This window comes from Pelecanus crispus, chromosome 1 (assembly GCF_030463565.1).
Source record: "Pelecanus crispus isolate bPelCri1 chromosome 1, bPelCri1.pri, whole genome shotgun sequence".
Taxonomy (NCBI): domain Eukaryota; kingdom Metazoa; phylum Chordata; class Aves; order Pelecaniformes; family Pelecanidae; genus Pelecanus; species Pelecanus crispus.
In genome coordinates this window covers 158,038,630-158,052,551 of record NC_134643.1, presented here as the reverse complement: position 1 = coordinate 158,052,551, position 13,922 = coordinate 158,038,630, and the positions used below count along the sequence as shown (strand labels likewise).

At 43.6% G+C, this 13,922-nt stretch overlaps 1 protein-coding gene across 1 annotated transcript in view; it reads right to left on the bottom strand.

Moving 5' to 3' along the window:
• Positions 1-13,922, bottom strand: part of SH3RF3 (SH3 domain containing ring finger 3) — a 253,571-nt gene that overhangs the window by 35,860 nt on the left and 203,789 nt on the right. Inside the window, exons 6-8 of the mRNA XM_075724723.1 lie at positions 9,833-9,933; positions 5,857-6,027; positions 2,277-2,527 (exon numbers count right to left, since the gene is read on the bottom strand). Of these exons, the coding sequence (XP_075580838.1) occupies positions 2,277-2,527; positions 5,857-6,027; positions 9,833-9,933 (523 nt within the window). The remainder of the gene's footprint in view (positions 1-2,276; positions 2,528-5,856; positions 6,028-9,832; positions 9,934-13,922) is intronic.

Sequence of the window (13,922 nt, the reverse complement as noted above, 5' to 3'; positions counted from 1 at the left end):
TTTCCCCCACCCTGGATTACCAAGAACATATATTGGAAAGTGCAATTCCTTTCCAGAGAGCTAGACAAGGCACCACTGGTTATCTTGAAGTGATTCCCTCCTCATGATTTTCCCATTTGGAACCTGTGTGATGAGCAATCACTGCTGCCAGAAATCTAATTCTCTGGGATGGTTAAGCTTGCAGGGTCAAGGTTTTGAACTACTGGTTGTAGGGAGCAATGGCCTTCCTAAAGTTAGAACAAAAGCACAACAATGGAATTTCACTGCATGTACCTGGATGCAGAAAACTGATTTGATAATCATATTAGGTACATTACTTCTTTGATATAGGACTCGGTGTTTCCAGACACAAAGGAAACAGAAAACATGAGAAACAGTAAAATAAATGGCCTGAGAAAAATCAACTCTGAACATAGCTCTCACATTTTATTCTGTAATTTCATCTGCTTACTGTTACAATATATGCCTTTGCTCTGGGATCTCTGGATCTGGACTGTGCTGCATCAAACATGCTATTAATTAGCAATGCTCACTGAAGGCTATTTTTGTTCTACACCACTCATATTTCATTTTGGGTGTATTCCTACATTAGTGGCCTTGTGCAAAATTGATTTATTACTCATGTATATTGCAAGCCAACAGAAATGTGATTTGAATACTGTGCCAGCTTGCCTCTCTTGGAAAGTTTTTCCAGAACTCAGTGTGCATTGCCCTGTCCTGCAGGACTTTAGTCTCTCTTTAGAGACCATTTGAGGGGCTCTGGTCCACAGGATACCAGTGAGGACATCCATTATGGAGAAAAATACTGATAATCGTGAAAAACGTCTTTTATTTATCCTGGCAAAGGTTTATTTAATTAAAACAACAATCTCATGAACCTTCTGGAAGGTCTGGAGAACTCCCTGCTTAAGAGGTTTTGGAGCAGCTCTGTGGTCCCTGGATCACCTTGCCTGCCAACTCCTTGGCACTTTAAGATGTCAGAGAGACCTAGAGGAGCAATCTTAACTCAGGGAAGCTGCTGGAGGTGTAGCACAGCAGTGCCATGGAAGGAAGATGTGGAGCATGCCAGGTGCATGGGGCAAAATGACCTGTCACCTCAGTTTCAGGGGAGTCCATCTGCCTGTTGGCATGGGTACAGGAGGCACCAGGAGCACCCGAACGCTTCCTGAGCGCCTTGCCCAAGAGGGGACGTTTCTGCCTTTGCACTGTGGGAGCAGAAGGGCTTTTTGAAGGGTGTGACTTGAGGGGAAAGCAGGACTTTCTGAACTAGACAAAAAGAGGATAAATTGATTATTCGCCAGTGTGACAGGGACGCCACATAAAGTCCTGACGCTGTTTGTTGAGCAGAAGAGTCTGCACTATTTGAGATTCAGATTCACACATATTTGATTACGTTTTCTTCTCTTTGGTCTGGACTGCGTAGGAGGTGAGATTAGACAGTCATAATGGTGCCTTCTGCCTTCAAAAGGTATGAATCCATGACTCACACCACAGTGTATTTCTCATTTGTGCCTGCTCTGTTTTGTATCTAAGACCTCAGTTTTCAGCAGTCACAGTCCTTACTGATCTGCCTTTGTAAACACAATGGCTCACATCCCTATAAAATATCAGAAACAAAATGTTTTAAATTTTGCTATAAAGTTCCACCACAGGATTTACTTTTACTTTCTTCAACGTCAGAGCTGTTTAACATCAAGGAAAGAGGAATAAATTGTACTCCAGAAAATTGTGCTGTACATCAGAAAGAGAACCTAGAAAGAACAGAGGCCCCCTGGTGTGAGAAGCTCTTATTCTCATTTCAAAAAGGTGGCAGTATTTTTCAGATCTTTTGCTTTATCACTAACACCGGGTCCTGTTCTGCCTAATAAATACCTTTCATCCCTGAAGCCCAATGAAATGCTTCTTAATTTTAAGTCGTGTATTACTTGCCCTGTGATAAGGGCAGTATTTTTCCGTCAGCAAGCCAACCGGACTCAGAACTGTTAATCTCCTCAGTATGCAGGGTGCTTGCTTTCATTCAGATAAATTGTATAAATATTTGTAAACACTATAATCTATTTCAGCTGTAGCAACAGAACAATCTGATAAACACAACGTGGTTCCCAGAGATCAATAGAAGCCCATAAATATTACAAGCAAATAAAACATACTCTATTCCACATTGACTGAGCTGTGACTAAAACAAGAAAGAAAGCTGCCGGGACAGGCAGATTCGAGAGGCTTGCGCTCAAGGGGTACGACATCAATCCTGCCGATGCAGGGCGAGAGGCACATACCCATCTGCATGGCGTTGCGGGTCTGGCTGGCCGGCTGCTGAGCCGAATACCTCAAGCAGTTATTCAGCTGTGAAGAGGCCGCCTGCAGCTGGGGATGCGTCTGAGGTGCAGTGATAGGAACAACCGGTCTGACAGCCGTGGCAGCATTGGTGTGACCGGCCCCAATGGGGTGGATGGCTCCTGGAGCTCCTTTCGTTGCCGGAGGTCCCCCGGCTCCGCTGTTCCTGGGCTGTCCAGCTCCCACTGGCACCCTGCATGGAGACAAGGCACAGCGTAAGCATGCTGCAGAGGCCCCGATATCCAGCCACAATGCTGATAAGCACCCCCAGTTACTTAGGGGGTTCAACATGATACCCTCTTAGACGTTAAGGTAAACCGAGACATAGGTATATATTTATCTTTATAGGACACAGTCGCAAGTATGCTAGAGGACGTTTTCACCCCTTTATCCTATGGGAAGGAGTGCGGGGTGAAAATGGAAGAGATGATTTTTCTCATCACTTTTTTTCTTAAGCTGTATGTCTGTCTGAATAGTTTCTAGTAAAATCACAAATCTGAATTCAAAAGAAATGGATCTCTCCCAAATGTAATTTTGTGTGCCAGAGGCTATTTTACAGGCAATAATGGAGTGATAATTAAAACAGACTCAGAGATCTTTTCTTAGGACCAAACCTGCATACAGCCCCACAGGGAGAAAAAAAGATAGATAGCAGCAAATCTGCGTGCGGCTGTTGAAGGGGACTGAAAAGCAGCAGACTTGGCAGGGCTTGGCTTGGCTGAATACTTACCCTACCGCTGTAACCAGCCCTAGCTTAGACTTGCTAAGGAAATGCAAAAGGGAAGGGAACACAGCTGACCTTACTGAAAAGGCAATCCAAACAATAATCGACCCCTCTTTGACTGCTCACTTAAACTGTATGCATAGTTTGTATTTCATCTGTGTGGCTGGGGAGACCTGAGGGAAGGAACGAGACCCCTTCTCCTATGCAATGAGTTCAGCCTAAAGCAAGTGTTAGTCCTCTTACTACTGAGCTAGAAACTCTCTGACCAGGGCAGGAGGACACTGGGGAGGACAGAAGGACACCAATGGACAAACTCAGCTGCTGCTCAGCAGCTCTTTCTCTGAGTTTCTTACTGAGGTTCCTGAGTAATTTCCTTCCCCAGCAGTAGATGCCATGAAACAGAGGGATCATTTTGTGCTGCTGTCCTCTCCTGGGCTGCTCCATGTGCCAAGGTCCTCCTCCAGGAAAGGACAGCAGAGGGGATATGATGCAGAACAAAGTATGGTGGAGGAAATGGAAATGAGACAATACAGGGGGGTAGCAAGGGAGGTGAGGATAACAGAAAGGGTACAAGACCAACCTATGGGGAGTGGGACTGGGAGAACTTCTGGGGCCCCAAAACTGTTGTGTGGGAACCAGAGAGCAGAAAGAAAGAGTATGCTGAACAATCTGGCCCAATTCAGAGGACAAGAAAAACAGAAGAAGCAACCCTAAGAAAAGAGTGGAAAGGGGAAGAGCCAAAAGAGTGAAATCCTGATGGAAAGAGACGAAAACACAGTCTGGAAGATACGATCCAAAAGTGCAAAAGATAGCTATCCCCTCTGGCCAATCCTCCCTACCCCCAAAATCACAGAAGTAAACACAACACTGTGGTGTCATTGGCTTGACTCATCTCATCATTCAAGGTTTGCCTGGATTACATTTTGCTAAATGAATCTGACTTTTTTTCTTCAAATCTTTTTTTCATCAGTCTCCAGGTAGGGAAAAGCTGGGAATCCCACCAGATGGAAATCTTGACTGTCTGTCATCTGCTGTGAAGAGCTGGCAGGGTAGCAGCAAGGTTCAGCTGGAGCTGGCTTGGCCATCTGCACTAGATAGAGTTTGCCAGAAAAGCACACCTAATAGTCCACTGAAAGCTGTGTTCAGGAAAACATGCGCACCAACAGGTACAGAAACTATCTGTGACTCCCACAGAGCTGGATAGATCTTGGATGTGGCAAATTTTCTCAGCTGCCCTGTGCCTGTCTGTCCATCTAAAGGGTCTTGTCCTTTTATCACCATGCTCTGCTCACACATGTGATTTGGCAGCTTATAAATCTAGTTCAGTGTTACTAAATTCATGGGCAACTTCTTTTCTGGGTTTTGTAGAGAGTGGCAGAAAACCACACATGAATCTAATCCTCTGCTTTGCTGTCAAAGGGGAACAAAGTAAGTTGAAAGTGCAGCAAATAGGAGATTCTGTTGCTATCAGATTTTTCTTGCTGTTCTCACTGAGGGTGATTTACACAGGAACTTAATTATCTCATAGGATCATAAATATAATCATAAAGCTGCTTTCAGGTTTTGTGGAAAGCACTTTTGCCCTTTAGCACTTCTCTGTGTCTTGTTCTAGCTGTGACATGCTGCATTTAATAAAGACTTGCTGATTCAGATCACCAACACTTCAGCACAAATTTCTTTACTAATTAAGAGCTGAAGAGGCAAGGAGTGAAGGCAGCTAAGGGGGTCTACAAAATCAGGTAAATACATTTATATTGATGAACAGTGAAGACCCCATGAATTAATGTGGTTTTTTGACTGAAATGCAATATTAGGAGTGTCAGCAGGCTTAGTTATTGTCTTATAATCTGCTCTTAACTTTTGGTCTTGCTCAGTCCACATATCACAAACTTGACATAAACTGAAGATGGAACACACCTGGATCAAATTTTCAAGATCAACACTTTCTGAGTGGTGAGGTGCCTTTCTCTGGACAGGAGTGAAAGATGGTGGAGACTGTGTGCATGTGCGAGGCGAGACTGAGAGCATCTGAGAAGGACTGAGTTAGATTTGCAAATTCACAGCTGCTCTAAAGGACATGCGGGCATACACATGGCAACATTCACCTGCAAGGAGAACATGGGGCAAAACAGTCTTGGACACACTGATGAACTTTCTCCTCAGCTTGCAGACTATTTCTGAGTGGGCTCAGATCAGAAACACCCTTTGATTTGGTGGTGTCCAATACCAAACTCTGACAAATGGTGTTCCTCCCCAAACATGCTATTCTTTCCTTTTCTCATCTTCTGCAACTGAGACAGAGGTAGCTAAAATCAGACAGTTTACTGAACTCTCCTACCACTTCTGAATTTTAATGGTTCAAACATTAGTTCTGATCAAAATAATCCAAGTCCTTTGATTTAAGAAAAGCGAAATCTACATGAGGATCTACTGAAAAGCAAGACACAAGCATTCCTTATTTTGTTTATCCCTGTTACATGTCCAGTAGTTTTATAACAATAAAAAAATCGTTAGCCAACAGATTCTTTACAATTGTAAAACCTGGGCTCATCAGACTTTGTCAAGTCAGAGGCTGTAAAAGACATCATCTAAAACAACTAGTGAAGTCTTCTGAGAACATGGATAACTCCAATGCTACTACCAGCAAGTATCGTTATCCAAGTCTACAATGCCACCAGAAAATTTCTGGAAGGGGAATGTGATTTAAAAGTAGAGCTACGTTGTTTTCAGCATCCTCCAGGTGCAGAATCCCTCCCAGCCCCAGCTCAGGCATATCCATCTGGGCCAGTGGTCCTCACCTTGAAACAGGCGTCACGTAGTTGCCAGGGAAGACGCCAGACATCCCACTCCTCAGAGACGTCCCCTTGAACCAGCCGTCCTGGCACTTCTCAATCACCCGGTACATCTCACCTTTGCGAAGCTCCAGCTCATCGTTCTTCTGAGGCTTGTAGGCGTACAGGGCTAGGTAGCTGCAGGGAGAGGTCACACAAGAAGAAAGCACACAGCTGACATCAACCACCGCCTGTCCCGCTTTGACTCCAGCCCCGCAGAGCAGAAAGTGAACAGAAACACTGCTCAGAAACAGTGGTTAAAAAGGGACATCATTACAGCACACCAAACAAAGCTATTTACGCCAGCCAGTTTTAGAAACAACACACAGAACTCTTCTGATCCGGTACGGTAATTCTTGTATTATGTGGGTGTCCTGGTTTCGGCCGGGATAGAGTTAAACCAAAAAGTGACAGAGGGCCAAATTCTGCAAGAGGATTTTTGCTTAAGTAAGTGAAGTGATAGAATTTGGCTTTGGATGTTTTGTATGCAAGTATTCTAATAAATATTTAATGCAGGACCCAATATGTAGAACTTTTTATTTATTTAATTACAGCTTTTATTTATTCCCTTTGTTTAGAATCTTTCTTTTTATCTCTCTTTTGTTCTTCCGCTACTACTTCAGGGATGTGTCTAATGTTGTGAAATGACTAGAACTTAAAGTCCCTAAAGATATTATCTCTGTTTAGAGAGATCCTTGTTGAAAAATTAAGAATGATTGCTTGCACTTTGGGGAATAATGGAAAGTTGGGATAGGATAGCAAGAATGCACACACAGAACAATACTTTCTTTGTAAATACCAATTGTTTTTTTGGTACTGTCACCTTTCTACAAATGCAAAAAGGGATTTCTGGAAATTCTTGATCAAGGTTGTGCCTTCTTGAGGATTTTTTTTTTGTTATTTGTGCTTTACAGGCAGTGCAGAGAGATTAGGACAAATGGGAAAACACTTACAGAAAGTGCATTTACACTACAAAGTGCAGCAGAATGCTCTTAGGCTTGGGGGTGGGTGAGAAGAGGCTTGCTGCCCACCTTATAGCAGCGAACCAGGGAAATAATGAAAACTACAACCACTGTGATTGTAGACTTGCAGCCAATAAAAATGATACATGGCTTTTTACTTCTGCTCTCCAGGAAATATAATTGAGGAATAAATCCTGTTAGTTTTCCTGATTCTACTCCTTTATGGTACCAGTAGATTTCTGTATTTTTATTCTGAAGGCAGTAAATAAACAGCAGTAATGAGCAGAATATGAAATATTTGGTAACAGCTCCTTGGGGCATGCTTAGGCTGATGTGCCTGGCTCTGTTTACCACGTGCATGGGGTATAAAGACCTCACCAGAAACGGTATTTCATTAGTCAACAGAAACCATCCTGCACGTCCTTTGTTTAGCCTATGTAATCAGTTGGTTCTGAGCAGGTCTGTAGCTGCTCACCTGATGGAAAACATGAGGCTAACATATGAACTGAAGAACATTAAAATGCATCACCTTGACATGAAATAAGGTTACATGCCTCAGTGCTAATCCTTCAGCACAGTGCTCTGCTGGGATGTAACGGAAAGTGCCAAGATTGCACTTACTCGAGGGAGCAGAAAGTGTGGCTTTGACTACCCCTTTTTAACTTGCTGCTTGCATGGAGCTCATATTCAGAAGGTATGGGTAAAGCGGAGGGTCAAGGACAGAGCAATTTAAATAGACTTACTTAGCCCTTTCCCCAGGGGACTACATGTAATAAAGTAATTTACAGGTTGAGATGCTGGAATAAGGTGCAAGGGAAATTACCCTAAGTGGATCATAGGCTTCTTTCCCTTGCAGCCATCTCCAGCTCTCCTACTAGTTTCTTTCTGTTCCACCCTGCAAATTGCCCCAACTCAGCCTCCAGTAAGCCTGAATAACCAATATCACAATGAGCCTAAACATCCTCCGGAGAGAGTATCAAAATCCTTGCATAGACTAAAAGAAGGCATACAACAGCCCAGCCTGGACTCCATGCCAAAACTGACCAATCTCTGTATTGCTAAAGTGATGAAAACTTGTATGTGATAACCACATAGCATGACCCTGGGACAGTGGAGGTGATCAGCACTGTCTTTGCAGACCGGCGATCCCACCACCGGTGTGGGGCAGTGAGGATGACCATCCCTTGAGGTTTCCTCTATTAGTCTGCAAAGAGCCAGGGGCTTCTCCAAACCCAGCGACAGGCACAGCTTGGGTCAACTGCCTGGCCGTGGCTGGCATGCCCACCCCATGGGGGCAGGCGTATGCCCCGTGCGCTGGCAGAGAGGGGGCTGTGGGACAGCTTGCAGGGTGCCTGCTGTCTTGTAGGGTGGAAAACAATTTGAGTGCAGGCTGCTTCCCTCCCCAGAAAGCATTTCTGGGCTTTTCCTCTGGCAGGGGATCAGGGCTAGTGGTCCCACTTGATGAGGCTGATTTTGCCTTAAGCCAAAGCCTTTGGACTTGGACATGTTTCACCGTTCTCTAGATTTTAGATGTGACACTTCACCAGAAAACTCTCTAAACTCTCTAGGAGCAGGACCTAGAGGAAGCCAAAATCTTTATAACAAGTTCCCTAAAAAAAGGCCCAAGCAAGAAGCTAGGATCATAGAATCTTAGAATCATTGAATCTTTTAGGTTGGAAAAGACCTTTATCAAGTCCAACTGTTAACCTAATACTACCAAGTCCACCACTAAACCATATCCTAAGTGCCACATCTACACGTGAAGCTCACGTTCGTGGCCTAAGGGAGCTGTCTGTGACCCTACTTATAATGCAGAAGCCCCAGGGCTCTAGGATTACAATCCTCCCCAGTTCTGCTAAGATTTCACTTTTCTCTTTGACTGAAACTTGTCTCACAAATGCAAAATGACAGACCAGATTATGAGGCTGCTTCACAGAGGGAGACGACAGGAGAAGCACAGGAGGAAGAAGGGGAGGCTTGCTGAGGCACAGAAGCAGGGGCATTGCCAGAGAGCTGGAAAATGCCCTGATTCAGCAACTAAATATTGGAAATACTGCCTGTTATGGCTTCCTAGTCTGGGCAACATTTGAAATAAATTTGTGCCCCACTATGTGCCACACAGACTACACAGGGTGACCACAGGGTGATGATGAGACCTCTTCGTGGGGCTGTCAGTGATGTGTGGTACCCCTCAGGTATAAAAAGATCTCACCTTAGTAGCCAAGAAAAAATTTGTTTTGGTTCTGTTCCAACTCCCCTATTCTCCTCAAAGCAGATTTGCTGTGTTATTTTAGGATTTTATTTGTGAATTCAGACCTCATTTTAGCCATATCATAAAACCCTAAAATACTGGTGTGCATATGTGTGTGTGTCTATATAGTTCTACTGCTTTCACAAGGTATACGTGATGAGAGAAAAGGGTTCAGCGGTTTAACTAGACAGGTACCAGATAAACCAACCAGGCTGGAAGAGATTTATTATAATGAAGTCAACTCTTTTTGTTCTGTATCTAGTCAACCTTCTGTTACTCTACACACTATTCAATGAGCCCATATGCCCATGATATGAAGTTCATTCGTTGTCTTTGTTTATGGCACTGAAAAAATGCAATTGGGTCATTTTTTCTGGTTAATGCTGAATATATCAGGTGTTTGATTGCATGGGACTACACCTTTTTAAGAGCTTTAAATGAAGGAAGAAGATTTTCTCTAGCTAAGAGGCATTCCATTTGCTTCACAGTGATTCATACAGCTGTAATAAATATACCAGGAGTCTAAAAGGGCTCACTGAGAAAGGGGGAAGTCTTGCCTGCCTTCTCATTTTTGAATTTCAGCAGAGGCTGGGTCATGTATGAAATTGCAATCTCTCTCTTCTCAGAATGCTCCCGAGCTGAGATTCAGGCTTTCAGATTTCAAACACACGTACACATGCGCACATGATTGGAAACAAAGAGTATGCAGTGACTGAGATGAGCTGCTTACATATTGAGGGGGAGCTGGACCTTCGGTGGTGTTCCCTGATCTCCAATTATTGCACTTGTCCTGGGACCAGCCACCGTGGCTGTTCCAATTGAAGAGGAATCCTGAAAATACACAAAGAACATACAGGGATTAAGACGAAGCCCACCATTTCCTAAAATGCTATGGGATGAAGGCACAGAGGAAAAAAATCACATCTTTTATCAATTCCCAGCCTTTCTAATTTCATGATACTGCATTAAAAAAAATATCTTTTAGCTTTACACATTCCAAAAATACATTTCTGACACAAGGGATATTAGGTTATTAACAGCATTTCCATGTACCTGTCAGAGAAATTTAGTTGTACCTTGCATGCAGATCTTAAAAGTTTTAGAATGCAAAACGACTTGACTACTTTGTAAAATCAGCTCAACATGTGCATCTCTGCAGTAGTACCTTCTTTGGCAAAGGTAACCTTTTCCCTCAAAAGTTTGTTTTAAAATTTTTACTCTTTTGGTTAGTGGTTAAGGATCTATGGAGAAGAAGATACTACTGAATTTCCAAAATGCAGTCTCATCTCTGTATACCGTTTTTATCATCAGGAATATTCTTCTCCTTAAGAAAAAGGTGACAACACAAACCAAAACAGGAGTACCTTGGAAAGGAGAAAGGAGGAGTCCACTCCACTTTTACCACAGCAAATAAATCCCCACTCTCATATAGAGAACAGGGCAGATCTTTTCCAGATATTAATGTTGAAAGGCAATTCTAAATGTAGTCGTTCATTTTACAAAGCTTAATGCTCAGGGCAAACTCTTTTGAGTTGTCTCACCAAAGTCCCCATTTACCTATGTAAAAAATGAATCCTGACTGGAAACATCTCCTGCAGTAACGCAAAGGCCTGTAGCAACAGGTCTTTGCTGCAAAGGCAGGGCAGAGCTGGGCTGATGGGACTTGTAATGGTTTACTTGAGCAAAAGACTTTTTTAGTAAGTCTAACCAAATGCTGCATGAACATCCATATGCGGAATGGCTCTACAAAGTAGTATCCAAAGTTTATGCAGAAATTGTAGGTTCAGACAGAGCCTGTTACATTCAACAAGGGTTCTGAGCAGTTCACAGACCTCCAGTGCAGCTTTTCTGTTTCCATATGCTATCTAACAAACAGTAAATATTGATTTATTTTGGGAACAGAAACATAGGGATATTTCTTTGCGCTTACAAATGACACTGAATTAAACCAAGACACATACTACTACTTAATTAACAGATTTCAAGGTCACCTCATTCCAAAGAAGCCCACATAATTAGTAGTGTCATGTCTTGATATGGCATTGCTAATCCATATTGCTTTGCTGTATATTAACACAGTATCATTGGGAAATCCTGCAGCAAAATATGAAGACACTGCTCTGTGATTCCATAGCTTTTGGCAACAAGCAGAAAACTGTCTCCTCTCTCACTGACATCTATGCTCAATCATGAAGTTGTAGTGACAAGTACCTCTCCTTTTTCTCATTATTTCCCCTCACTTTCTGGCTGCTTGCTCAAACAAGGAAGGTTCGAGGCAGCTCTTAGTCCTATGTGTAGAAGTAAGTGTTCTTTCCAGTTCTGTGACTAAGCCTTTATTAATCCTGCCTGTCACATCAGTGAGATAATATCAACTTACAGAAAAAAACCCCAACCCACCCAAAAATGTAGGGATAGTTGGAGAACGATCCCTCATTTGTTATTTTGAGCTGGTTAATGGGGTTAGGGATTGCGGAAGATGCTGGGCAACTGCCTCACCCAAGAGGTAAGTGAGAAATCGGCTGGCTCAAACTCTTCATGTTGTGCCACCAGTGTACGCCTGCTCTGAGCTAGAGAAACTGCCTCCAAGAAAACAGAAAACAGATCAGTCCGCACCCTTTTCTGGTAGGACAAAACACTTTGTTTTTACCTTATGAAAAAACAGAGCTGAGTGAACAGCCTCAGGGTGCAACCGTAATGGGAGAGAAGATCACTTACAGCAGCGTAAGACATGCGCTACCCCTTCCTTAGCTCCTATGATCCTCTCTCCGCACTCCTCAGCGAAGGCAGAGTTTCCAGAGGTGCTGCTATCCCAGCCAGGGGTGCCCACTGCAGGCACCCTGGGCTAAGCCAGCCTGATTCTGCAGAGAGATGAGCTCAAGTCCAGAGAGCAGCGTAGCTATCTAAGCATCATTTATTTTCCTGTTTGCATTGACAGTGGTGGCTTCTGCATCTGCTATACCACTGGAAGCATAAGCCCAGGTATTTTCTACGTATCATTCAGATGTTGCTAGATGACGATGTTGCTAGATGACGATGTTGCTAGATGACAATGTTGCTTTCTTCCCTTGAATAATCCCAAGGAAATCTCCTTAGTTCTGTATGTTCTCCATCCACCTGATATTCAGTTTCTTGCCTATGGCCTGTTACTGTAATATTGCTGCATCTGGTGCCAGCCTGGACCCTACAAACCATTTATTTTTGCCACTTTGCACAGCCTAGTATCATACACATCCAAACTCTAAATCTGTGCCTGCTTCCTGATTCTGCTCCAGTTTTTCTTTAGCTGCTCTCCCCCGCAGACTTTGACACCATGGTGTACTTGCCAGTCTGCCTATGACCCTGCTTTTCATAACCAGGTTTTACTCCACAGTACCCGCTGGCCTTCCACTGCATTGAATTCAGCTCCTCTGTTCACATCTTGGCATTTACTTTGACACAAGTATTCTGCTCTGCAGCTTCATCCGCCTCTGTGCTCCTTGATGAATTCTCTTGGTGGCTGCCTGATTGCTACTATGCATCTGAATGTTCACTAGCTTTGCATTTAAACTACAGTCCCTGACACAGTTGGTGAAGGCTTTCTAAGCCTCCTCTTTCAAGGTCCTGTTCTCTCTCTTATGTATCACTAATTAGCTCATATTATAAGATACAATATAGCTAGATTATTTTGCAAGATAATATTTGCAATAAGATTTTGAAGAGACTGAATTTTGTGAAAGAATATTCTATTTCTTCATACTTTTGATTACCTTTGTTGGAAGTTTACCTTTCCACTTTCCATTCCTACAGTTTTAAGTGGGTCTCCCCAGCTACTGGTAGCACTAATAATCCTCCTGGACAACACAGCAGGCCTTTCTCCATCACAGCTGGTAGCACGGCTTAGTTTGTTTTCCTTCTTTATTTAGCCCTGGAGCCAGGTTGTACTTTTGCTGTTGTGACCTAAGGAAGAAGGTACTAAACACATCCTCCTTTCCTTTTCATCTGCTCAGGGGAACGGGAATCCGAGACAATGCTCTGATCTTTTTTGTTCTCTGCTTCGATACCTTTTGGGAGGTCTGTGCGCCACATCCTTCCTTTCTGATGGCATGTCCCTGCGTGATGCACCTTTCTGTGGCACTAGGCACGCAAATACAGCCACACACAGGCATTACACAGGGAGGACCCAAACACTGCAGCATTTGCATCTTAATCCTTCTTCCACCTCTGCTACTCACTGTTGCTAAGCCTTACTGGGGAGGGGACATCTCTGACAGCCAGGTTTTTAAGAGGCACTTGGGCACCTATTAACGAAAACAGGCACCTTGCAGAGTTTTCTCAGGGAGGCATTAAGAACTACTTCACTGTATGATTCCCATGGATTTTATTGCAATCTAAGTAATAAGAGCCACTTCTGAAAACACCATTTGGTGCTTCTCTGTATCCTTATGAGCCTCCAATGCCTTTAAACATTTGGCCACTGAGTTTCCAGACGTGACCTGCTGGGTAATCACACTGTAGCACACCTCCTGATTAGGAGGTCGTTTACTCTAATGGTGGTGTGCAGTTTTCTGAACTAGACACTGCCAACTCTCATCCCATTTACTTAGGCCATTAAACAGTCAAATACGACTTCTTCATGCTCCCACTCCAATCTGGCATCCTCCGAGTACCACTTACCACTGCCGATGTTTTCAGTTCAGCAGCAACAGCTCTTCTCTTCCGAGGGACAATGCAGCCCCAGCTGCCAGCCAGCAGGGAAAAGCAGCTGCACGAAGGCATGCTGAAAACCACCTCCGGATACCTCTGCACTAATTCCTGCTTCTTTGTGCCCATTAGTACCACAG